This window comes from Pholcus phalangioides, unplaced genomic scaffold, assembly GCF_987345545.1.
Source record: "Pholcus phalangioides strain wild (caught in Gottingen) unplaced genomic scaffold, Ppha-v1.0 ptg000010l_1, whole genome shotgun sequence".
In the NCBI taxonomy this organism is placed as follows: Eukaryota; Metazoa; Arthropoda; class Arachnida; order Araneae; family Pholcidae; genus Pholcus; species Pholcus phalangioides.
The window spans coordinates 42,034,479-42,062,192 of NW_028301603.1; the positions used below are offsets into that span (position 1 = coordinate 42,034,479).

A 27,714-nucleotide genomic window follows, 5' to 3' on the forward strand; every position below is an offset into this window, starting at 1 on the left:
CGTGGCTGAACAGGGCGGATTAACGATGAGAGAAGAATTACGTATCAATGGTAGAACCATTTGCCGGAAATTGCCATGTCTTTTCTGTGTAGCGGCCTTTGAACATTTACGATGTTTGCCACCGACCATACAATATACTGTGTATGCATTGTGTATACTAATGACTTCTATTATGGTCATATATCTCAAAACAGCTTTGACGACTGTTCTCACAATTATCAAATCCGTTTTCAGCGTGGTGTACCACACCTATCGCATAATTAGAGGTACAGCGAGATTAACAATGATTGGATGGGTCCATGTCGGTCGCCGGTTACGTCACTCCGTTGATCAAACGCAACAATTTTTAAACGGGATTGGAATGCCTAACCAAACCGTGACCCTGTTGGTGCTGTTTGCTTTATTATCGGTAGTATGCTCGCTAGACACCACATGCAATAACCATTTAATAGTGACTTCAACGATTATCGAATGTGAAAATGTGCATGACAAAGACACTTGTAAACTTACCACACACGCCACGATTACCCTCGAGAATTTGAAATTCACTCAGTGTTTGTGGTTCCAAGATGAAAACAAAAATAATATATTTTCTCTAAGTATAAAATTGAACAAGGTCAAGTGTAATTGGAATACCCAGAGACAATACTTCACGTTTCCTACCGAACTGAAAACCGTCGCCCAAGTAGCGTGTCCTCAAAACACTATGTGTGGATGGGGCGAGCATTGTGTTCCAGCTAAAAGTTTTGTTGCGGAAACGACTGAGTCTAAACAATACCCAGGAATAAATAGATGTATAGCGATGGACTCGGGTTCCTCGACATGCACAATCATTGACTCCCAAGGTTGTTTGTTTTATAGAGCCTTCCTAGTCCCTGATCATTTAAGGACTTATGAAGTACGGGCCGTCACGGGATACTCGTGTTTTTATGATTTGGAAATTACAGAGAGCATGAACGCGTCATCTCAAGCGACGGTCACAAATCATGTCATGTCCACGACAAAAGGTGTTAAAATTCATATTCTTGGCGCGTACGACCAACCAACCCAGTTAATGCAACATTCACTCATAATGCGAGTAGGAAAACAAAGGGAGGCGTATATCGAACATGCAGCTCCAGCAGGAGTACCTCAAGGCAACGCTATTGGACAAATCCAAGCTAACAGTTCGCTAACGAACTCTTTCATCTTCGATGAGAACAGTATACAGTGTAGCGCTTATGAAGAAGTGCTACATTGTCACATGGTGACGTCGGCTCTCCACAGAATGATCGAGAATAAAGTCTCAGCATTACCACGCACTATCGGTTACCACTATTTTTATATTGACGAAAATGAACAGCTAATGTCTGAATTGTTGTTCAGCAAACCTGTCAATGTGCATCTGTCATTCGAAGATTACCACATCGTGATGGAACGGCGTACAGTGTGCCCGAAATTCCATACGGAAGAAATTACAGCAGAAGGTTGTTACTCGTGCAACCCTTTAGCACGATTGACCTTTGTCGCCTATAGTTCGTGTGCCGAAGGGACAGTGTCAGTGAGTTTTCAACGCATCGCGGTGGCGACAAGTACTCTACATTTGGGAACTACGCCAGAAAAACAAGTGGTGCAGTTCAAAGCAGAAACCAGGTGCATATCGGATAAACTGTGTTTATATGGAAGGACAATTCATACATGTCAACCCCTAACTTTCTGTTTGGAAAATCCCAACCTCGAAATTCTCCACCCGAACTTATCAACTTTGGCCTTTTATGCGAACCATGTATCGCCGAGTCATTGGTTTGCACCATGGACAAATATTACTGCATCTTTTATATCGCAAGGGATGCGATTCCTATTACTCATTATGTTAACTATCTTCCTATTTGTATTCACTTGTTCCACTATGTTATCATTTTGTAAACGATGATATGGTTATACTCATGGAAACAAACACGTGCTATATTTTATATTTATATATTTCAGGAGAATGCAGATATGTTCACCAAATGACTTTCAGAGGATGAAAAAAAAAAAAAATGTCAATATGTCCCTATAATCCTATTTTATGCAGGTGATGGAGAAATATTTTTGATAATTTTATTTATGTGAGATTGTCTATTTTCTACAAAGTCCAAAAGTTCTCTTTGCAGCTGAATAAGTATAGTGTTTGCGGTTGGACTGTCATAGAGTGGCTCTAATGCATAGGAGATTTTATGCCATGTACCATACCTCATCTTTTATTAAGTTGATGGTGAAATTGATATCATTGCTTGAGTTCATGTTTATTATATATAGGAAATTTTATACAATGTTTATGTTCAATAACTATTCATATTTTTTTTCGTGTTTCAATATATTGTAAAAGAAGTGGTGACTTACCCCAACAGTTTTTGGCAGAGCCCAAGTAATAGGGTAGTACAGTCAGTAACTATAGTCCTCTTTACAACCCCATATACTCATAAGTTGATTGAAGCTTTAAAATTTGCTGTAAGCAAATTTTAGCGTCAGGGGGAGGAATGTTATACTGTAAAGAAATTAGCAAAGTTAAATAATCGTATCGTTCGAGGAATAATGGTATGAAAGGATGGACTTTGAAATTATGTATTTCAAAGCCATACCAGCCAGGTGTTATCCAGGTGTTAGGAGTTAGAGTCCCAAAGAATATGGATCATGAAAGAAACCTATAAATTTGGCGCGTAGCACGTAAGGAATACAGAATCGAAGAAGTAGTATAAAAAGTAGCGATAAACAGATCTATAAATATGGGGACTGAAATGAATCGTATAAAGGGTGCAGGACATTATGAAAGAAATCGGTATAAGTTGTATAAGAAGAATATGGTAATAAAATTCAGCGGCCGCGCTCATATTTCAATGATATTTGCAGCTGGTCAGAATTTTGTATACAGGTAAAAGCGTGAGAAAGTCCAGGGTTAGAGCAGATGGTTTTAGGTGAAAGGAGTTTTGCGGATTCCGGGAATAGTTCCCACAGGAACGTCAACCGAACCAAAGGGATAGCAGTAGCCAATGAAACGCATGTCCATAGGAAAATGTTATCCAATAATGTAAAGTGAAGAGAAGTTCGGTAAAGAAAATTTAGGAAAGAAAATCGGAATTAGCGAATGAGATGAAGTTTATGGAATATAGGTAGGAGTAGGCGGATAGCCAAAGAAAAATATATATATGAAGTTTGAGGGACACAGGGAGAGACTCAAGGAGAGATAGACAGAGACTGAGTGAGTGAGATAGAGAGAGGTTGTGGAAGTCCACAAGATAAGCGTGAAATGGGCACCATTGAAAGAGTGAAGTTGATCTTCACCGGATTTGGGGTAAGTCACACTTCCGACTTTACGAACCATTTATCACTCTCCATGTAAATTGAAATTATGTAATGCACTATTCTAGCTTCTATTTGTAAATCGTATATTTAATGCCCTTATTTATAGTAGCCTAATAATTAAAGATTAATTAACTGTTTTATCTTTGTTTCCTTGGACTTGTCATTTACACGGGCCTGTGGTTATTGACTTAGAATCACAGCGCAATGAATATCTATGGAGCACAAAAATTCGTAAGATTATGAATAAAATTCGATCACGGCATTTTGGGTTGTTTACATTAGTGGGATGATTAGAATCAATGTTGCAGTAGGGTCACACTCGATATACAATAAAAACATGAGCTCGCTAACACGTGTATGCAAATTTTTTCCCCAAACTTCGTTATAAGCAGGTCCGACCATATATATTGTTCAAGGTTCATCCTCTTTTCTCATCGCCAATGTGGTAGAGATCCAAACGCATGAATACATTATAAAGTACACTCTATAATTATAAATTATTGATTAAATAAATATTAATCTTCTTAAAATTATAAAAACAGTTACACTACATATTACTCACCATCAATACATAAAGGCTAATAGTATTTAGTAAGTTTTTTACAATTTCTACCATGGTATTTACCAGCAAATATTTTTTTACCATGTCCTGGATAAAAATTTCCATGACCCACTTGAGTTCCAAAAATAAAGTATCATTATATTCACGTTATAATGCTATTTCAAATGTTACACTAAGGAAGACGACGATGTTTGAATAGCCAACACCATCTGTAATGGATGATTCTAAAAGCAATTTGATGATTCGATTTACAACTCTGCCGCAACTGGGGGGGGGGGGGGGAACAGGCGGGTCTCATGCCCCAGGTGCTGGACCCAAGGGCACTTTCATTCTGAAACCGTTTTTTCAACATTACAAGAGGGCGTCAAACAAAATGTGCGCTTGTCCCAGGTGATCAAGTTGCGGCCCTGCCTATCAGCAGTACAAATTTTCCCACCATCTATTCATTCTAGTCCCGTTTTCTTGACCATTGATTAATCCCCTATCCCGTGACTTTTTTTCGGCGCCAAACACATCAGACAGCCCGGACGAAAGTAGCCAAACTTGACAGACACTAGTCGCTAAACAAAAAATATCACCGCATAGAAAACATAACAAAAGCGGAAAAAGAAACAATAGTAATATAAATACACCTGGTAAAAAATATTATCCCAGACTATTTGAAATATGAAACCGACCAGGGCATAAGTCTCCCTGTGTATCGGAACAGGGTGTTGGAGATTTTTTTTTTCAGCGACGGTATTGTCCACTAGGTCTTGGTGACTTTCGTCCGGGCCGTCTGATGTGTTTGGCACCGAAAAAAATTCACCAAATATCTGGACTCTGCAGCATCTGTTCCAGAGCTGCGAAACCATAAATTCAACCATGGTTATATAACACTGTCACGGCTCAGTAAGAACACACAAACCCAAATTGACTGTGACATGCTCCGATATACATCTACTTCGACATTTTATTGCCTCCGCATAACATATCGAAGAGGCAGAAACACACATAATTAAGCACGGACAATAAATTACACTGTCCAAGAACGAACGAACAAATTACCAAGGGGGCAATAACACACCGCGATCACGGATATCATAAGTTAGTTCAGCAGTCCAGGAAATTGGCAGCCATGAGGAGCTCGAGGGCGATCTCGGCGTCGATGGGGAACTCCGGTATCTCGGTGGAGCTGTTGGTGTAGCGCACCTTGTAGGTGAAGTACTGGCAGACCTTCTGGAGGACGTGCGACGGGATCTCCCTGAAGTTGACCTCGTTGGTCTCGTTCTCGGAGAACTGTCCCGGACCGCTGAGCATGGCCTTGATGGTGCCGGAGGTGAGAGCGTGCTCGCGCTTTATTATGAACTCGTGCCCGTCCGACGAGATCAGCTTGACGTACATGGCGTCGGGGCCCTCGCACCCGCCGTACACCTTGTCATCACTGGCAGCCGAGATCTTGTCTTCACCGTTGGTCATTTCGCTGGAATTTTTCTCTTCCACTCTCGTTCAGACGACGAATTAATTTACAACACGGACACGAAACCGCACGTCTCGTCAGGAACACAAGAGTGAGAATGGGAAAGGGGAAAGTGTTGCCGACGGGAATCTAATAAATAAGAACTCATCTGGTCTACTGCATGGTGAATCGTTAAGCTATTGACCATATGTCCGGAATATTTATCTTATTTTCTTATGATTATAGACCTGACCATATTTTTCGTTACAAAATTCCTGTCAGCATTGTTTTTGAGATTGTGACCATACATCTCGCATTTTCAGTACATTTATTGCAACGATTTCCGTTTTTCCACGTATTTTCAATGAAGCTCCAATTTGAATTTTTATTTATTGAAATCAAGAATTGAAATTATTTTTCCAACTTATAAAATAATTGTGACTAGGGTGACCATACGTCCCGTATTTCCCGGGACAGTCCCGGTATTTTCTGTATTTTTGGTCGTCCCGACTTTTTCGCGAAAGTGTCCCGGTTTTTCCCGTATTTTACACGACGCTTACTTGAATTTTTATTCTTTATTGAAGTCAAAGATTGAAATTATTTTTCAACTAATAAACTATATTATGATAATTACAACTATAAATGAGAATATTTATCTCCCACATTTGTCTTGGTGAACGTTTTTTTCGTGAAATTCATTTTAATCCACTGCAATTTGCAGTAACGTTTCATTTCCCGCCATTGTGATTTTACCGTAATTTTAACAATATTTGGCAACTTTGCTCGGTTTTGGCGTCATTTTTGGCGATAATTGGCGATGTCCCGTATTTTCCCGTATTTAGAATCTCAATGTCCTGTATTTCTCTCGATGAAATATGGTTAGCCTAATTGTGACTATAAATACGATTATTCATCTCACAAATTTGTTGTGATCAATGATTATAATGAAATTCATTCTTCCTCTGATGGTTGAAATGAATTAATTCTATCTTTTGATGATTGTAATGAGAATTCATTCTTTCTCTGATTATAATGAATTCAATCTCTCTTCGATGATTCTCAGTATGAGGAAAGCGTTGGGAACGAGCGAGGTGGGCTATCAAGGGTAAAGTTTCGTTTCTTGTTTTCATTTGCAGTAAAAAACGAAACTCCCCATTCCTGGAGGAAATACTGTGTACTTTTATGTATGAGAGCGACCAAACTAGGGACCTAGTGGCATGGCCCCACATTAAGAAGCAGGGCCCCAGACTCAGATCATTGGTGGAACCCAGCCTAGATTTTTCATGGGCCCCTGGATAATGAATTTACAAGATGAAAAAACAAAAGAATTTTCCTAGCCCCCGGCTAAAGCCCTGTTAGCCCCACCCTAAGGGAGGGGTCCATAGGCGGAGATAGATGAAGCAGTCTGGGGAGCACGGTCATTATTGCTGGGGGCATGATGATGATGTCAATTCATGTATATACATTAGGTCAGTCGACTCCACCCTTGACGCTAGGGAGGGGAGCAATGCCTCCCCCCCGTACTCCGCCCATGAAGGGGTCATGTACAGACAGCAAAGGAACGAGTCAGTGAGAGATTAAAAGAGCGACCAAAAGAGAAAGAGACCAGATCGGTAAGTAATCAAAAGTGTGACAGCGTGTGAAAGCATATGAATGACCAAAAGATTGACGTAGAGAGCGTGTAAGCATGGATTATCATTGAGAGCACTTGGGAGTTATCAAGGATGGAGATTTTACCGCTTTCTTGCAGTAGGAAAGAACCTCCTTCGCTTGAGAAAATGTTTCGTACGCCTATGCACGAGAATGAGTGAAAGGGTGACTTAGAGAGCGATGGATGAGGTCAGTGACAAACGAAAAGAGTGACCAAGAAATTGTGGAGGCATGCGAGTGATCTATAATTTTTAGTGCTATAGGTATGGCAGTAGCTTATTTCAAAAGGAAAAAGTGTGCAGGTGGTCGCAATCTTTACACCTGAAAAAAAAGTCTGGCCTTTCTTTCTGCCATTAAAGAGTAACAGGACTATATCAAAAAAAAACATACTTGGGGCATCAAACGGAAAGGGGAACACAAAATAAATCTAGTAAATTTTTTCCATATGAAAACCTCTCCTCTCGTTGGAGTTACTATCTGGTCTGTAGCATGGACATCTCTAGATGATGATTGCCCCGGAGCAAGGCCTTTGACTGTCCTCCTGAGTGTTAATTACATGTCTTCCAGGGAACCTCTGAACTGTTGTGTTTCCCTAGAGAGGCTTGTGTACTTTTCATTCAAAAATACCACCATCTGATACTTTCTTTCATCTATTCCGGAAGACAGATATACAATGTGTAAATTCTAAATTTTGAAAATTTTTACTACTGAACTCCCGAAAAAAAGGTAAGATGTTTATTCTCTGATTTTTTTTCCTCAATCTAATTATTACCATAAGTACCAGCATAAAAGATATCGTGTTTCATGAATAGACAGTTCATGCATAGAAACGTTTAAGAGCACAAAGATCCGAAAATTTAGGATGTAGGCTACGTTGCTTGTAGCGCCGATTGTTTATTTTCTGATACGACAATGTGTGTGTTTGCCTACTGTTAAATAAAATATATCTGAGGTTTACGCATAGGCGGCGACAGACATGAACGGCTGGGGAGGGGGGAGTGATGATGCCAATTCATATAAATATATGTATATACGTTAGATCAGTCGGCTCCATCATTGGCACCGGGGAGGAGCGTTACCCTACCATGCTTTCCCCCCCCCCATCTCCACTCATGAGTTTTAGGCTGATTGCAACTAGTGTTGTAAATATTCGACAACCTATAGCAGGGCGTCTTTTTGAATTTCGAATTTGAGTATTCAAATATTGTGATTGCAATCGTGGATTTCATTTGTGGAAAGAAACTCTTGGTTTTAAACAAGTAAAATAACATTGAAGAACCCGTGTACAGTGAATCCCACTTATAGGGTTTTCCAGGCAGGCCCGTCATTCAAGGGGGGGGGGGGGGGCTTTTGAAAATACACTACAAATGGTATATATATATATATATATATATGCGTACCTTTAGTACATGCTCTTTGCCCCCCCCCCCCCGGCAAAAGTTTGCCCCCTGGAAAAAGTTAAAATGACTGCCCTATTTCCAGGCCTTTTTTTAACATGTTAACTGGGGGGGGGGGGTTTACCCTATTAGCCTTTCTATTTGCCCCACCAGTGAAGATAAAAAATGACCACTGGTGGGGCAAAGCCCTTTCCTTGTTCTTGAAATAGGTCTTTTGCTCTCATAAAAATACAAAGAACAGATGGGTGATGGCGGAGGTCAAGGATATGACCATTTATTGATTTTTTTTATGCTCATTAAAGTGAAAATATTTAGTTATATAACCCTGGGAGTAGAAAGGATCTAAATTACTGGGTTGTCAGCAGATGCCGGGGTTAAAACATTCTATTTTAGAGCAATATAGATAAGCATCAGTGTAGTAGCACAAGACCATTCAAATATTGTGTTCGGATACCATTCGGATATTGTGTGGTCTTCAGTTTTTATTGTGGTCTTTATTTTTATTTAACTTTCAGATTATACTTAAAAGTAATCTGAATATGAAGAAAACAAAGAAAGGTCATGAGATTGCGATTTTTTGATAAATTTAATCCAATGATGATTTGCCTGTTTCATCTTTCTTTCTCTCTCTCTCTTCAGGATTCTTACGATTATTTTACAAATGACAAAAAAAGAAGCAAATTAAAAACAAATTTGTAAGATTATCTGCGAACAATACTGTTTATATTTACAGATTTATTTTTATTATATATTTTTTTGCAACCGTCTCTAAAAGTAATTCGGTATATTTTATTTCTTCACAAGTTTCATTCTTTTGCTGCTTACAAAAAACATTGAAATCCTATCGACAGCACAGAAATGAAGTTTTTATGGAGTTTCGGGGTTCAAGGCGAAATGAAAACGCCGTGTAATCGATGTTGTTCGCGCAATCAAAATTAAGTATTTTAGCATTAAAATGTATAGGAATGAACTGCGACCAAAGCTAAACATGTATAATGAATGAGTAAAAGTCGAATGTATACTCTGAAGTATACATTCTTTCATTCATACTATAAAGTATGAACGAGAGTCGTTTAAACGAGTGTTCCACTTTACTGTTGTTTTATGAGTGTTTCTGTGTATACCGAACCCCACTATGTGAGTATACAATAATACAATACTTGAAGAGTGATTCCGTCACTATTGAATCTCAAATGTTTGTAAAAATTAGAGAGGTGGGAAAGGGGAGAATGGCATGGGTCTGTCTTTGGAGGATGTGTTGGTGACATTATCTCAAAGTGATGAAGCTAGCCAATGGCCACTCTCACGCGGGCCACACAGTAATAACAAACCATGGAAAAAATACCAATCAAGACCTGGGGTATCATATGCCAACGCCTTTTTAGGAGGACCTGTGTTACGTAAGATGAAATTTGTGAAATGATTATAACCGGGAATTTCGTGTTGAGAATTTATTATTCGCAAATGCGCGGACTCGTGAAAAAATTACTTTTTGTTCAGATGTTTTTTTTAAACTGAGTATTTGTTTTATATCTCTTGTTGTGTTATTTTTTGATTGTTTTCTTGTTATTGAAAAAGGGTAGAAATCAACATCTACATTTTAACATCGGAAAAAAGGTAAGAGACGTATGCAGAGGCGGATTTAACGGCGGACGCACCGAGCGCGCACCCGGGGCCCCGACTTCTAAAGTACCTCGAAAAACCCAAACTTCACACTTTTTTCTAATTTCAGGGGGGGACCCAATATTTTATTTTGCACCTGGAGCCTCAGCCGACCTTAATTCGTCACTGGACGTATGGTCATCCAAATAATGATTAAAATTAACTCTGGTTGCTTAAGTCCGGTTTCTAGCTGTTTTCGATGAAGATCATTTGATTATCATTTAATAATTTGCACTATTTCAGCAGCAACCCAGTGATTATTCTTGAATTTCAGAAATGAACATTTTTTACTGAAAATCGCATAACTCCGAAACTGTGCAACTAGTGGTAGTGTAAGTCTGTGTATTACTGTACGGTAAAACCTCATTGTAACGATGCCCGATATAACAATAAATCCCTCTACAACAATATTTTTTTCTTGATCCACAGAACACCATGGAACAGAGAGCATCATGGATTTATAGAGCGTCCACAAATTATAACAAAATTTCACTGTATCAGGGTTGGCAAGTTTTTGCCATAGATGGAAAAAACATCGGTAAAAACTGTCAGGAAAAATAGATTCCAAGCATCCAAGGCATTAGAGAGATAAAGATGGCTTTTTTCTCAGCCAGAGATATCAAGGAAACAGTTATTTTCCGGACATTACGCTGAGGCGAGCTCGGAAAGAAAAGTCATCACGTCTCCGTCGGGACTCGAACCCAGGCCCTCTTGCATACCGGGCAAGCATGCTTGCATACCTTGCTTTTCTTTCTCACAAAAATGAGAACCGGTTCAAATTTTCGAGATTTCGCCAGGTAGGGCCACAGAAAAATCACTTGGCTTGGGGCCTCATGATGCCCTTAAGACGGCCCTGCTCACTAGGTATTAAATTTCCCATGCATGACGATAGACCTGAGCTGAGCCAACACCATCTATTTCAGAAAGCCTCCGTGCGTAGCTCGTGACGTCACTGAAGAAGGTCATCTCACCTAGAACTCCTTAATACGTATATGAAGTCGTCTTAATCTCACCTATAGAGGCATTGAATATATATCAAGCCGACGCACGCGCCATCTTTACAATTTTTTGTAGTATAGGTGAGATGACCTTTTGTAGTCGGGGGTCACGGGCTTCTGCTATAGATGATGTTCGTTGTGCTAGGCCGACGCCCCTGTGTATATTGGTAATATTTGTCATCCATATTTATATGGGAATCTTTTGTTCAGCCGCCTCGTTTTTCCCGAAGCTGAATAAAGATCTTGAACCGCTTTGGTTTTGCCTGTTGTGGTTGGTCTTTGTGTTTGTATTTGAAATTTTCAAACGCAGCTATTAATTTAAATTAAAAACCTTCCATAATTGAAAAACAGGTATAATTATACTTGAAAAAAAAAATTGTGTCGTTTTTAGAGAACAAATGCAAAAATGTTTGATTTGAAGTTTTTTGGGTTTTTTTTGCGAAATTATGAATATTAAAAAAAAGCCAACTCGAATTTTTATTCTTCATTGAAAGGAACAATTAAAATGATCTTCCCCATTTGTAAATTATATTGTGATAATTACGGCTACGAATATTTATTGCACATTATTTGTCATGTTAAAACGTTTCATTAAAATTCATTTTAATCCTCTTTGTGCATTTCCCGCCATTGGCTATTTTACAGTGGTTTTAGCAATAGTTCGCAACTTTGCTTACTTTTGGTAATTATTAGCACAATGTCTCTCGTACTTTCCCGTATTTCGGAATCCTTGTATACTGTGTTTTTTTAGAAGAAATATTCTATTCTATTAATTACGCAATTTTTGTGAAATGTGTCAGTAGCGTTCGTTGAAATTGAATTAATTTTTATCGCCATCTATTTGTGAATATTAGAATTATCACTACGAATGATAAAAAAAGTAGTTAATTCTATTCTTACGTACACAGCCTATTTTTCCCTCAAACAATTTTTGATATTGTTGAAATATTTTAATATAAAGAAGAAATTTATGTTTTTTTAGAGCTATTTTTTTTTTTGTTTGTTTGTCATATTTTCAAACAGGGAAAAATGTTCAAATTTTCAGTGTTCATATTTTTCTTTGTCCTTTTCCCTTTTGATTAGATTTGTTCGTGACAGTGGTGTAGCTATATGCTTTGCCTGATCACTATTAGGGGGGTCATCGTTGGGGTGTGAGGTTCGACTGATGCTTACGTCATCAACCACCCTTTGTAAAAATATGAAATATTCTTAATGGCATCTCTACTAATAGGAATACAAAAGCGAGAAAGACCTTCCTTAATTTGTGGACACCTGAACTGACATGTTCCTTATAAGTTCTCAAAAGACCTCTTTTTCTAGTAGACACCAACAAAGGTCCCCCCCGCCCCTGACCTGTCTTACATAAGGGGGGGGGGGGATTGGCTAAACGGTTTTATGCCCACTCAGTGTGTCACGTGTTATCCTTGGGTGATATGTTGGAGTCCCGTACACATAACCAGATAGGATACATGCTTTTCAAACGGGGGGGGGGGGGCAACTGTCTGCTTTCCTATGTATATGCTCGAAGGGCAATCAGAGGAGAACGCAGGATCGAGGATGGCTCAAAAAGCATGTGAGCGCAAAGAATTTCTTAGAAAGACATTTTGAGTTCTTAGCCTTCAAATGGCATTGAAATTGTCAAAAACTGGTCACAATAACATATAAAGCCATTTTCTTCCAAAATGTTTTTATAAATATTTTTTTTTTTGCTTCAAACATACATTTTTGATCGTCGGACGAGCGAGGGGGGCGTGATCCCTATGCCTCACCCCCTCCCCTCGTGCGTGCGTGTCCGATCCCAATATGCATTAAGAGAGGGGCAAAGCTGCGAAATTTTGCTGCCGAGAGAGAGGTTGAAAAAAAGTTAAAAATCTGCTGAAATACTTGAATGGCCCTCTTAAGCCGGGATTTCCTAGGAGCAGGCTTTCTGCTGCGCGTCCAGTGTGAAAACTGTGATTGGTCAAAAAACCTGAACTTCAGGTTTTTAACCAATCAGCGTTTTCACGCTGCACACGACGCAGAAATTCTACTCCTAGGAAAACCCAGCTTTACTTCTTTTCAAACACCTTCTATAGCAGAAAGTCTCCGCATGAAGCTTTGGCGTCACTTCCATTTCACTTATAACCATTAGATAAAGCAGGCCCACGTATGCGAAATCTTTACCCGCTTTTTTTGCAGTATATTAAATGACTATAGGTGAAATGGGCGACTTCACTGACGTCACGATCTTCGAGCGAAGACTTTCTGCTGTAGAAAATGTTGGCTGTACCGATACGCGGCCGAATGCGTAATGTGGAAAGTCTTTCAATGCATGAATGAGTATAATATGGCCCCGAGGCATGCACAAGGGACCCATGCTCCTCTTAAGCTGACTAGAAAGAAGAAAATGTTTGTGGCCCCTACGAAGGTTGATCCTACGTCACCCCTGATGCGGTCATCATATTTTTCAGCAGAAAATCATTTAGTTTAAAAAAAAGAAGCTAGAAGATAACATGAAACATCCGACCAAAAAGAAAAGGCAAAATGCATGGAATATTTTTTGCTTTCTCGTTTTTATGGGCGTATTCCAAGACAGTAGACAGGACAATCATACTGGGCCCTATTTCCCAGAACGTTTGGTGTCAATAGGCGATTTCCCCCTCTATTTCGCAATACTTAGGACCCAATTTACCGTATTTTTCTCGAAGAATCATGACCAGAGTAGCCTAAATTACGGAATGTCTCATAAAACAGGGGTCATATCGTCCTTCCGTGAAATGAATTTTGGAGATGGAATTCATTAATAGGCTGACCATGTTTCCTCGAGAAAAATATGGGAAATTCCCAAATGCGGGAAATCGTTAGTAGTCGTTAAAAATTATGATAAAAGTGAACAAAGTTGCCAATTGTTGCTGAAATGACCGAAAAATTGTCAATTGTGGGAAATGAAGCACTATTGCATTTTCAAACTGCAGTGAATTAACCCCCCTTCGCGTACAAGCCGTTGGCAATAAATTTGAATGATATTATTATTGACGTACAGGCGATAAATCTAGGGTGTTTCGTCAGAACATGATAACTCCAAAATCACATTTTTGGGTTATGGGTTATATATGGGTCATGTAATTACCTCTCCATCTCTGTTCATGAGTGAAACTTACCGGTTACCACCATTTTCTGTTCCGTTAAGCTTATTTGAAAATCAGGAAAAAAAAAGGTACAGTAAAATGGTGGAACATTTTTTCGGGTTATATATAAGTAGGTTGATCATACTTCCAAGAGAAAAACACGGGAAATCGAGAAGGGAAACACATGAAATAGCCAATTATTGCCAAAAATTATGCCAATGGTCAGCATAGTTGCTAATTATTGCTAAATTCAACGAAAAATCGCCAATAGCGGCAAATGAAGCAGTTCTGCCAATTAAAGTAAAATCAATTAAAATAGATTCCACTGGGAAAAAAAACAACGTTCACACAAACAGGGAAAATATTCTAAGATAAATATTGATATTAATATTTATAATTAGGGTGGACATATGACTCGTATTTGCCGGGACACTTCCGTACTTTCCCGTAATTTTGGTCATCCTGATTGATTTGGATGATTTTGTGAAAACGTCCCGTTTTTTTCCTGTACTTTGAACGAACCAACGTAAATTTTGATGCTTTACCAAAATCAAGGATAGGAAATTACTTTCCCAACACGGTAATATCATTTTACTGTGATCAAAAATATAAATGTTCATTTTACGTATTTTGTCATGTTGAATTTTTTCATTATTTATATTTCAGCAGCTCTCTGGAATTATCAGTAGCATTTAATTCCTGCCATTTCACAATTAAGAATAACAAAGGATGTATTCTTTCCTCCATGCCCTTTGCCTGTAAAGACAACCTCGTGGGGGCAGGGCCGTCTTAAGAGCATCATGGGCTCCCGGGCCAAGTAGTTTTTCTGAGGCCCTACCAGGTGAATTCTAGAAAATTTCAACCGAATCTCATTTTTGTGAGGCCCTGCCTCTCTTGAGGCTCCCCCGGGCCGTACCCGGGTGGGTCCATGCGTTAAGACAGCACTGCGGGGTAGGGAGGCAAACGAGGAGCAAAATACGGTTACTTTCTATGTAGAGAAATATTTGGACACAGTTATCAGGAAATACTTTCATATGGTCAGGGAAATGAAAACTCGAGTTCGGTGAATCTAGGGTGACCATACGTCCCGTATTTCCCGGGACAGTCCCGGTATTTTCTGTTTTTTTGGTCGTCCCGACTTTTTGGCAAAAGTGTCCCGGTTTTTCCCGTATTTTACACGAAGCCTACTTACAAAATTTACTCTTTATTGAAGTCAAAGATTGACATTATTTTTCAACTCATAAATTATTTTATGATAATTACAACTATAAAAGAGAATATTAATCTCCCATATTCATCTTGGTGAACGTTTTTCTTCGTGGAATTCATTTTAATCCACTTCAATTTGCAGTAATGGTTCATTTCCCGCCATTTTGATTTTTCCGTAGTTTCAACAATATCTGGCAACTTTGTTTGGTTTTGGCGTCATTTTTGGCGATAATTGGCAATGTCCCGTATTTTCCCGTACTTGGGATCTTAATGTCCCGTATTTCTCTCGAGAGAATATGGTCAGCCTAGGTGAATCCAGCTATAGATGTCGGTAGCTCATTCCGCAAAAACATACGTCATATGGTCACAGTATACTTGACACTCTGAAAACTCATCCCCACAGCATCCGTCTCCACCGAAATAAATATAATTTTGCAGTGCGTTTCCCAACACTGTATATTACTTAAATATCATCTCTAAAATTAAACTCCATAATAAGCTTTTTTTTTGAGAAATTGTACGGTTAAAAAAAAAAATAGGCCACGGGCTTTCTTTGTGGGCGCTTTTTCTTTGTTCTTGTTGGCGTGGGTAATTCGGGAACCGCAACCGCGTGCGTTTGGTGATGAGTTAAAAGTCGCGTCAAAATAAAAGAAAAAACAACAATAAAAAAGAGAAGAAAAAGTTGATGTTGTTAATAATCAATGTGGATTGTTTCAGTTGACGCGTTGATGGTCACGCAGCGGGTAACGTGTCCGGGTCGCTCCTGAGACGGGATTCGGACCAAGACTCGATCCAATTCGATTCCGATGTCTTACAAAATATGGGGTAACCCTTACCATCTGCAGCAAGGACTGTGGAGGAGGACCAACAACTACAGCGTTTGATGGAGTTTTGACATTACATTTCATTCTGAAGCCGCTCCTTTTTCTTTTCTTTTTAGTTCATTTTGTTTTTACGATTGTTTTAACTGTAGAAGAAAAAAAACAACAACATTGTTTTAAAAGAGAATATAGGTTTCCCCGTTGAACGAGATATTTGTAAACATGGCCAACAGTGACGAGCATCTGCACTTGTACGAGGTGTTTCAGAACTGTTTCAATAAGATCGCATACCGACGCGGTGAGTATTTGTTCCGGTTATCCGAGTTTCAAAAGTGACCATTGTTGCAAACGATTCCTGTGATCATTGTTATTGAATAACCTATCGAAATGTCTCCTAGAATTATCCCCAACAGCATGGTGATGGGTCTAACAATGGACCGGTCAATAATGTGTTTTCCCGCCACTGTTGGTGGCTATTATACCTATTATAAGCATGAGTATATTTCCAACTTTTCCTGACAACAATGTGATGGTCCAACAATGAACTGGTGAAGAATGTGTTTTCACACCTTAGTATCATAAGAATGGGCCTGAAACCTTGTTAGCAACAGATTGGTTATGAACGCTTTCACACACACCATTATTAGTGGTTATTATAGGCCTAGCTATCGTAAGAACGGGGCATGGAAAATATTCTTAGAGCTAAGAATTCAGAACCAATCTCTAGCTCTACAGATTAGTTGTGAATGTATCAGTTTATATTATTAGAAATAAGGAGTGACAAACCATTGGGAAGGGATTAATATGTCAAAGTGTCGTAGTGTAGCCCTAGTAAACATACCAAAAGCGATTGTTAAACAATTATTTTCCATTTCATGATTGTTGAAAACTACTCCTGCGATCATTGTTAATAACCTATCCAATGTCTGGTAGAACTATATACAGTCGAATCCCATTATAACGAACTCCAAGAGACCGGAGAAATCATTTCGTTATAAAGGAATTCTAGTTTTTTTAATTGTTCCAATGTAAACTTATCTGGGGGAACGTGTTCGTTAAAACAAGATTTTCGCTATATCCGTATTTGTTAAAATGGGGTTCGACTGTATTCTAAAAACAATGTGATGATCCAACAATAGACCACTCAAGGTTTTGTCACACACACCATTGTTAGTTAGTTGTTATTTATTGCCATATTATTCATAAGAATGGGGAATAAGTAGTGAATAGGGAAATACAAATGAATAAGTATTGTTAGCAACAGATTGGTTGTAAATGCACGATATGATAACAATGGGATGACCTAACAATAGACAGAGTGGTTATTATAGCTATATCAGAGGAATTGTGCATGAGAACTATTGTTTATAAGTTTCCACAAATTGGTCATGAATGCATGCACTTATATTATTACTAGAAATAATACCTGTTGCAGTAGCACGAAGCATGCATATCTCAGTTAGGCCTAGGGTTGAAAACGTCTGATGGAAAGGCATTAATTGGGAAGTAGGATAATCCATTTTAAACTTATTGTAAAGACAAATGAACCACCATTGTCCATTACAAGACCATTGTTGCAATTCCTGTGATTATTGTTATGGAATCACCATTCTAATTTCTTCTACTTGTATCATGCACAAAACCTATTCCTAACAACAATGTACTGATCCAACAATAGACTACTCAAGAATGCATGAAAAAATACATTGTTGCGAATGATTATTGTTATAGCTGTGAAGAATGGATTTTTGTCTTGTGCATGAAGACCGTTGGGCCAACAGATTGATCAATAATGCATAAGCGTATACTATTATGAGTGATTGTCTGTCATCAAAAATTGGTTGTCATCTTCCTTTTTGATCACGGAGACTGTTAATAAGTGTAGTAAAAATGTCAGGTGCCAAGCGGAGTTGTCCAGAGATCGGTGGTAGGCCCTATCTTATTTACTTTATACACTTGCGATATTACTCAGGCTGTGTCCCATCTCTCTATTGCAATTTGCTATTGACGTGAATTTATTCTCTCTAGTGGAAAACACTAGGGGCCTAAGAATTGCATGCCAACAACTTTTCCAGTGGAGTTTTCAGTATAACCTACCTATTTCATCATCAAAAAGTGGATCAATGCATTGAGGTAGACGCACTGATCCTGAATATTATCAACTAGGTAATGAAACGTTACAGCAATTGGATACATGCGTGGATTTAGTTATTGCAATGAACCGCATTCTAGATTTCACTGATCATTATCATGGCATAGTCTGCAAAGCTGATAGAATTTCATATATGTTATGTACGGCATACCGTAAGTTTGATGCACATACATTGTCATATGCTTTCTGTGTGCACGTTCGCCCAACTCTGGAGTTCTGTTTGCAAGTATGGAGCCCTTACAAAATCAAGGACATAAAGCTCCTCGAAAAGCCACAGAGGTCATTTACTAAACGAATACCTGGAATGAGCTGTCTATCTCATTGCCAGACACTTCAATTTCTGGGTTTACGCTCCCTGGAATGGTGTAGAATCGCTGCAGATCTGAAGATGTGCTACAAACTAATCCACCAAATTGTTTATCTTCCATTGAGAGAACCTTTCTTCGAGATCATAGACAGGCGAGTTAACCTACGTAGGCATCGCTTCCAAATAAGAATACCAACGGCCAGAAGAGATTGCTTTTTCCACGGTTATAGATGTCGTGTGGTGAGAATATGAACAGCCTTCCATCAGAACTTGTATGTGCCTCCTATGTAAGATTTGCTTCCGCTATTGAGAATTTCGACCTGACTCTGTATGCGAAGTGCTTCCCATTCTGGCTATTATTTTTATTTTTATATTTTTTTAATTATTATTTTTTCTTCCAGTATAAGTGCATTTCATGCTTTCTGGGGTTATTGTAAATAAATAAAAGAAGTAATAGAGTCAATAACAGGCCAGTCAAGAATGTGTGAGAATGCATTATTAGGAGTGATCATATTATGGCTATCAAGAATGGAGTGTTATCTTGTCTCCTAAACAAAAACTGTTGTTAGTAATAGTCAACAGTAGATTGGATAAGAATTCATGAAAATATATTGCTAGGGCTGATTGCTGGGTATCAAGAATAGATTGTCATCTTCCCTCTCATAGGCAAAAACCTATTTTTAACAACAGTGCAATGCTCAACAATATTTGAATTGTTAAGTATTGTTGAATGCAGATTGTTATTAGTGGTTGCTGTGGTGTTTAGAACTAAAACCAAGTCTTTAGCCTATATTACGTAATTGCAACATAATTAGTTTCTCCACAGCAATAATCACTGTCAACTCATCCAAATGATCAATTCTGCCTTAATTACTATTATGAATAAATTTATAACGCCTAACAGATTAGCAGTGTCACTCACACCATCAACAACCATGTACCGAAATGTATGTTTGCAATGTTAGTGAGCACTGCAATGTTTTATGGCACTGGCCAAATTGCAGCTTGTGACGAGAATGGTGCTGTTGTTCTGCTAAGAGTTGCAAAAATGTTTTTATGTATTTTTGGAGGGTTGTAATTGTTGCCTAAAGATGATTTAAGGATTATTTCTAATGCGTGGTTTGTGTGAAAATATATTGAAATAATTTCATTTGCATAATCATCTTTACATTTACAGATAGTCGAACTGATGTCCCATACGATGTATTATACGAAAATGAATGTGATAAATCTTTGGCGCAAGTAAGTTTTTCCTTCTCTTTTAAATATTTTTTTTTGTCAGGGTTGCCATCCCCAAAGCAGAATGTGTCAAAATCAGTGTCGTACGTTGCAGAACAGTTACTGCTACTGCAGAACAATTTGGAAGAATTTTGAGAAAAAGCACAAAAAACACTATTACATGAATGGGGATTTTTACTGCAGAACATTTCCAGTTAGCTGAGGGCTCGTTGCAGAACAGTGCTAAATATTCTGCTTTGGGGATTGCCATGTGGGTAAAAAATTGGTGTTAATGACTGAAATTGTCCATTTGTGTTTACTAAATTAGAGTTTAAGGGCAGTGTGAAAATTTCCTGTCATTATGGTAAGAAGTTTTAGTTGCTGGATTGCTAAAAGATAACTTATTTTGGACTGTTTGGCTTCCAAGAATGATGGAGATAAATGCCATCCATAATAGATAAATCATACAAAAATATACTTGGAAATAATTCTGATAATTTGATCATATGATAAAATTGGAATTATTGAAGACACCTGATAACAGGTGTCATAAAAAAAAAAAAAAACAACTTGACTTCACTCGAAGTCAAGTTTAATTTTCACAGTCAATCATAATTGGATAAATTTCTCGTTATTTGCACATTTCCATCATGCAACGCTACCATCTAGTCTGATGCTGAAGGAGCGCCAGATCCACCTGGCTTCTTTTTTTCCTTAAAGATCGTTTTTCATTCTTTTACTACTAATAATACTGTAATCTTGGATCGAGGAGTGTATCCCGAGGAGTGGGGGGGGGGGGGACATTTCGATGCATTTCTCCTTTCAATGTTTGACAAATATTTAGATGATTCATTCGTTTATCCCCTCATTTTTTCAAAATCAATTTCTCTGAAACAGGAAAATAATGTTGTTGGACTGAGGGGTCTCGATGATCAAGCCGGTACAGCAGTCAACATCCATCCAGCTGTCGAAAATTCTGATCCTTGGCCTATCGGATGCAATCCCTATGAAGGTAATAATCTGATATTTGATTTACTTTTGGTTACAATTGTTTTTAATCGTATTTAATTCAAGATAATGCATTCTTAATGTTAGTTTTATCTATTTTACATATTTTTTTCTCCGGCTGTCCCTCATTTAGTTATGAACGTAATAAGAAGCATAAGATAGCATAACTATGTGAAGTCTTTATTAGTGCTTCGTATGTCTGGAAATAATTTTTACAAAGAGGTTTATTAGAAAATATCTTTTTTTGTACATTTCAAAGATACAGGTAGGCATGTGCTTAAAATGCCATCTTCACTGGTGTTTATTTTTATGCAAATCACCAGCTTAAACCACTATTTTGGCAGAATGGCTAACAGGGTACCAATGCTTCCAATTTACCCAACAGTTGTCAGATTTTTTAGCTTTATTAAAACCTTTTGGTAAGAAACCAGAGTCTTCCAATTTTTCATCTCTTCATAGAGAAATCGTCAAACATAGTTTTCGCTTGAATGAAAAATCCCTAAAGAAATACTTTTCCAGTCTTTGTAATGCCAGGCTGACCATGTTTTCTCAGGAAATTAAGATTTCAAGCATGGCTGTAACATTCTTTCCCGTGGCCGCAGGAAAGACTTTTTCTTGGGACCCCCCTGGAAGGGTTATTATTATGCAAAATTGGTGTACATTTTTTGGCTCCAAGCCCAGTGACAGTGCCCCAGTTGTCTCTGCCTAGTTAGGGACCTCATTTCAAGCACAGGAAATTGGCAATTGTTGCCAAATATGATGCCAAAAGTAAGCAAAGTTGCTAATTACTGCTAAAATTACAGAAGAATTCTAAAAAGGAGGTGTTACCTCAAATCACAGTGAATTATTGAAAGAAATTCTGTGAAAAAACCTTTTAATATCATAAATATCTGTATTTATAGTCACTGTCATGTAGTCACAAATCTATATTTGGCATTTTGCCTGAATTTGTATAAATTTATTTTATAAGTTGATAAAATAATTTTTTAATCCTTGATTTTGGTGAAGGACAAAAATTTCAAGTTATCTTCATTGAAAATACAGAGACGTACGGGACATTTATAAAATAAATTGGGATCGCAAGAAATATGGCAGCGTCTCTTGAAAACGAGTAATATGACCACCTCTATGCAGTCCCTAAAAATTCTCAGTTTTTTCCTTTTTATGTGTAGATTTCCCTCGGTGAAAAATATTTCATCATTTCATAGACTAATAATTTTTCAAGTCTGGGGAATTGGCACCTATATGTGAAATAATCAAGTGTCCTTTTCAGACAGTTTTAGACTTTTTGACACTCATTTTTCTTATAATGTGAAATGGTCTGAAAACTTGAAGCTTTGAGTTGAAGTGTTTTATGACAGCAGCCTGAAGTGTTGTATGGCAAACTGGTGCCAGTGGTCCGTCCAGCAAAAATTTGGGTCTGTTTTCCAGACACTTCGCAAAGTTCTGGATCTGAAAAACAAAAACCCTTCACAACATACAAAGTAATGAAATCATAAATTTGGCATTTCATTTCATTTGTGATAAATTTATAGATTAATTTTTGCCGCCTGGCAGTCGAGTGGTTAGGGAACTAGCTTCTCACTGTGCAGGTCTGGGTTCGAATCCCGGTTCGGGCATGGATGTTTACTAACACTAACAAATTCCCTGGACGGATCATGCTGATCCCTTGGGAATACGTGGGGATCACGTTATATTTATATATTATTCCCACTTCTCTCGAAATTATTCTTTCATGAAACTGATCACGCTTTTCACAAAAATAGGACCTATAAAAACATTTTGGACAGACACACTTGAGTAGGGGGAAGCTGGGTGCAGGGCCATCTTAAGAGCATCATGGGCCCCCAGGCCGAGTGATTTTTCTGAGGCCCTATCGGACAAATTCTCGAAAGTTTCAACCATATCTCATTTTTGTGAGGCCCCTTTCCTCTTGAGGCCGCCCGGGTTGTGCCCGGGTGGGCCCATGCCTTAAGACGGCACTGGCTGGGGGCATAGTGGATCACCCCTTAAAAATTTATTTTCTTTGCTTTTTCTTCAGAAATTTTTATTTCTGTTAGGCAATTAAGTAATGAAGGTTTACAACCAAAAAAAGTATGTGGTCAAAACATCTTAGCCATTTTGCAGAAGTTTGGTGTTTTTAGCTGCATAAAGTAAAACATTGCTCCATTGATATTTGAGATTTCTTGACAACACAAAGACAGGAAAAATGCAAGAAAAAATACTTAATGCTGAAGCGTGATAATACTCATTTACTGTAAACCTATATATCAAATACATCTAATAATAGTGAATAAAAAATCTTAAAAAATTTTTCTTACTGATAGTCTACATGGGGTACAGTGGACTGTATGTAATGCTACTGCCCTTAAGCAGTATATCAATTTATTTGTAAAAATTCTTCATGATTTGAATTATTAAAACCTGTCAAACAGATACAAAATGCAAATTGTTAAAAAGATTGTTGTGAAATGACTGCTATTTCAAGAATAGGTTCACGATACAGTAATAAAATTTAAAATTTTGAAATACTTTGTTAGTTTGAAATTTTGAAACCACTCTTAAACCTTGAACTAGTACTTGATAGAATATAGGTTGATTGTCAAATGAGACTACTAAATTACTAGTTTAAACATTATCTCTCAATTTGCTAATTTAAAATAAAGACCCATAAAATATGTTTTTTCCCCGTCTTTAAAAAATAGTTCAATCCTAGTGTTTTCATGTGATGGGTTGAAAATAAGTATGGGTCCACTGTGCAGGGCACCGTGTGGCACATTTTTTTGGTTTACAAAATATTTTTTCATACAAATACTCTTGAGTTGATGCTTTGAGAAAGTTCATAGGTAAATATAAGTAATAGAGCGATATTCATGATTTTTTTTTCAGATAGTTTGGTGCATAAATTTCAGAGGGAAAAAAAATTAAAACTTCAAAAGCGGTCCACTGTGCCCCACCTTCCTCTACTGAAGAGACATTGTGCCAAAATTAAAACACACTCATTTCCATTTGTTTTGAATGATTGTTTTAGGTTTTTATTTGAAAAATCAAACTGCATCAAAAGTGTTAACCCCGAAAGCAGAATATGCTGAAATTTGCGACATACATCGCAGAACAGTCAGTGCTATACTGCAGAACAATCTGGAAGAAAAGTATAGAAAGCATGATTGTGGAGATTTTTATTGCAGAAACATTTTCACTCAACCGAGGGCTCGTTGCAGAATGATGCAAAGCATTCTGAGATTTGAAGGTGTTATCTTGGATTAAAAATTTGTCAATTTATAGCAGAAATTAAACCACCCTGTACTAGATTTTAGAGATGGGACGAATATTCGGCTGTTATTCTGTATTCTGCCCTTTTGCTGAATATTCGATTTGACAGATAATACTTAGGTATTCAGCCAAATATCTGTGCAAATCCAAGTACATCAAACTAATTTTTTTAAAAATGACATTAATTAGAATTTTCCCCACAAATTAAGAAATTACTGATTATGTTTCACTGTGTGGGGCCATCTCTACAGCCCTTTGTGTGAAAGAGGTTATGTCAGGGTGAATTTCTAAGGAAAAGATGAAACTGAAAATAGAATCCTACTGCAATAAGGTAGAAGTGTGTGAACATGATCATTGATCATTTTTTTCGCACCACTGCCATTTTCTGCACACAGGGGCTAATTAGACTGGGGCCTACAATTTATTGCCGATTCCGAACGGCGGGCTTTTTTTTTATACTCGTCGAGAGGTTGGTGCGCTAACCCCTCGATGAGGGACTCTCTTCGGTAGAAATTTTCTCTGCGGTCATGTCGCTTTTTCTGTTGTACCCCTGTGTCAGGAAAGTTTTCTGATGAGGACGAACTGGGTATCGAACTTGCGACACCTCTAAACATCCTTTGGTACTTTAGGCGAGTATCTTATCAACCAGGGCTACCACGCCCTGTGTGAGCATGTTCACTAACTGAAGGATGTCCCCAGACAAGACGCAACAAGCTACTGAAAGAGGAAAAATAAAAAATAATAAGTCTGTGTGTAAATTTCATGATTCATCACTAGTTGAGAGTAAATAATGATTGACACTTTGTTAATTAGATGCAAAATTGTAACAAGTGTTGAATAAAAAATTTCTTCTCGAAGCAATATTAAAATATAATACTGTATCGTCTTAAAAATTTGATTGTCAGTGTCATGGCAATAATAATAATCTTTCAATTGCTGGTTTTTTATATTTGTTTAATTAATAAATTGCATAATTAAAGTTAGCTATCAATCATTTCAAATTACCAATAATTTAATTTCCAATTAAAAACACCAATTTTACTTAAAATTATGATGAATTTTAAGAAAATTGATATTCTGCCGCTGAATATTTGGTATTTGGCCTAAACATTAGCCAAATATTTGGTATTTGGCTATTTGGCACAATCTATTCATCCCATCCCTACTAGATTTCCTCTGAGTAAACAGTATGCCTCCCCCTCCCCCACACTAATGGTGGGTCTTGTGTAAGCCCATGCTGTTCATATTGGTGACTTTTATATTCATTCACTCCCCATGGTTGTTAATATAAAGATATAGTTTTTATAATATTTGTTCCTGTTGTTTATTTTTTTTCTTTTCACTTTTCTAATAATATAGGAAGTGTAACCAAGCTACAAAATGTAAGTGATTTATTTTCTTTTTTGTATTCATTTGTGTTGTATTTTAGTTTTTTTCCTGTTATTTTATAATTTTCTTACAGGGGTTTGTAGCTGTACTAATCTGAAATATTTTCCTCTGAACTCGTACAAAAAAAAATCAATTTTTTACCTGAGAAGCGTTTTGAATTTTAGAATTGGTGTGTATATATACACATACATAGCTGCCAAGTCTCCCGAATTTTTCGGGAATCTCCCGAATTTTACCTTCATCGCTCGACATCCCGAAAAGTTCTTAAATCTCCCGAATTTTTACAAAAATCAAAAAAATCCCTAATTGTCCCTTAAAATTCCCTACTTCATTAAAAAAAATCCCCGCTTATGAAAACAATCCCTAAGGAATTTCTTGTGGGGCATCTTTTTTTCCTTTTCGAAATGACGTCACACGTCGTAAATGGGGAAATTCCCTTTTTAAGGAAGTTTTACAAACCCTCTGATGGTAACAAGAAAGTTGTTTGTCTTATCGTGCAGGGAAATGACTTAGCAGCCAATAGTCCTGGATAATAATTGAAGATTATAGTCACGCGCATGTGGTCAAAATTTCTTTTGTTATAACGTGCGATATAACAAAACACGAATACTGATAAGCAAAAACATATTTAATCAATTTTAAAGATACTTATTCCGATGAATTTCCTTTCATCAAACGTTCCAGAAGAGGGCCGACTTTTCCTTTTTGTACAAGTTGTGTTACGGACATAAACATCGGTCATGGAAAGACTGCCATCATCACTCGTGAAATTAAAAAAAAAACATCAAGCAAGTGTCACAAAAAGTCAGTGTTCTTCAAAAATTGACGGTGTTTTCCTTCATCTTCCAATGATTTTGGGGTCATTCGCTCAGAATGTTTGTTCACAGCGTTTCTGATTGAACAGAATATTTATTTTTACATCATTGAAGTTTTGGCCTCCAATTTCACTTGTTTTTTGCGTAGGAATTTTATTCCCAAGGGTTTAACTTTTATGTGTGTAAAATCCCTATTTTAATTTGACTTCAGTTTTTGAGTAGGGATTTTATTCCCTACGCTCTAACTTTTATATTTGGAAAATCCCTATTTTATTTGGAAAAATCCCTATTGTATTTATTAGGGAGTGGTTTTAGCATAAAATACGGGTGTGCGCGAAAATCTCCCGAATTTTCATTTTCAAAAGTTGGCAGCTATGCACATATATAAGCTTTGATTATTTTTTTGTAAATCATTTTTGTTGTACCACCGCCATTTTCTGCACACGAGGGCTAATTAGACAGGGACCTACAATTTATTGCAGATTCCGAATGGTGGCATTCAAAATTTTGCTATTTTTTTATTCTCGCAGAGAGGTTGGTGCTTGATGTGGGACTCCCTGCTGTGTCCTTAAATGTACAGAGTAGTTATAAATAAACTGCCGCTACTTAGACGTAGGTAGCTCTCATTTCGATGAAACTTATATAGGATATATGAACCATAAAGAAAATGAAGATTAAATAAAAAAATAGTTCAGTTTTCAACCACCTTGTGAAAAAGTGGTGTTTTTTATCACAGTTATCTCCCCCCAGTCCAAATAACGTATATACCAAGTTTCAATGAACTACACCTACCACAACAGGCACTACACAGGGAAAAACGATATAACTGTGATAAAAAAACACCACTTTTTCATCTAGTGATCAAAAATTGAACTGCTTTTTATATTGAATATTTATTTCCCCCCCCCCCCCCCCCATGGTCCATATATCCTATATACCAAGGTTCATCAAAGTACCTCCATCAGAATGGGAGCTTCCAATGGTATATTATGCCCTGTATATTATGTATATAAGCTTATTGACTCAAAAAACAAAAAATTATTCGCCATTAATATTTTCTATAAAGTAGACTCTCATTAATCCAGCACATATATCAGACCTAGATTACCAAAATCACCAGATTACGGGGAGTCAATTGAAAAGCCTATTGAAATAATATAAGCTTCTGCATAAAGACATGCAGTGAGATCTTTTCTTCTTCTATGCTCAAAGAAAATCCTTCCTGTGAAACACTGAATTACTGGAGGGCCGGATTATTAAGAGAGTATATTTCTACACTCTTTTGCAAAAAAAAAAAAAAAAAAAAAAAAAAAAAATGAAGCACCATGAAGAAAGGGACTTTTTTTCAATAAAAACAGTCCCTTTGTATTAATATACATATTTA

General features: G+C 37.4%; 2 protein-coding genes across 2 annotated transcripts in view; one reads left to right on the plus strand and one right to left on the minus strand.

The window, feature by feature from the left end:
- Positions 1-4,820: 4,820 nt before the first annotated feature.
- LOC149081512 (elongin-C) lies at positions 4,821-5,457 on the minus strand. The gene has a single exon (XM_089238447.1). The coding sequence runs from the start codon at positions 5,342-5,344 to the stop codon at positions 4,979-4,981; it is 366 nt and encodes a 121-aa protein (XP_089094573.1). The 5' UTR covers positions 5,345-5,457; the 3' UTR covers positions 4,821-4,978.
- Positions 5,458-15,951: 10,494 nt separating this feature from the next.
- Positions 15,952-27,714, plus strand: part of LOC149081513 (transcription factor 12-like) — a 75,483-nt gene continuing 63,720 nt past the window's right edge. Inside the window, exons 1-4 of the mRNA XM_089238449.1 lie at positions 15,952-16,466; positions 19,805-19,869; positions 20,743-20,857; positions 25,486-25,508. Of these exons, the coding sequence (XP_089094575.1) occupies positions 16,391-16,466; positions 19,805-19,869; positions 20,743-20,857; positions 25,486-25,508 (279 nt within the window). The 5' untranslated portion in view covers positions 15,952-16,390. The remainder of the gene's footprint in view (positions 16,467-19,804; positions 19,870-20,742; positions 20,858-25,485; positions 25,509-27,714) is intronic.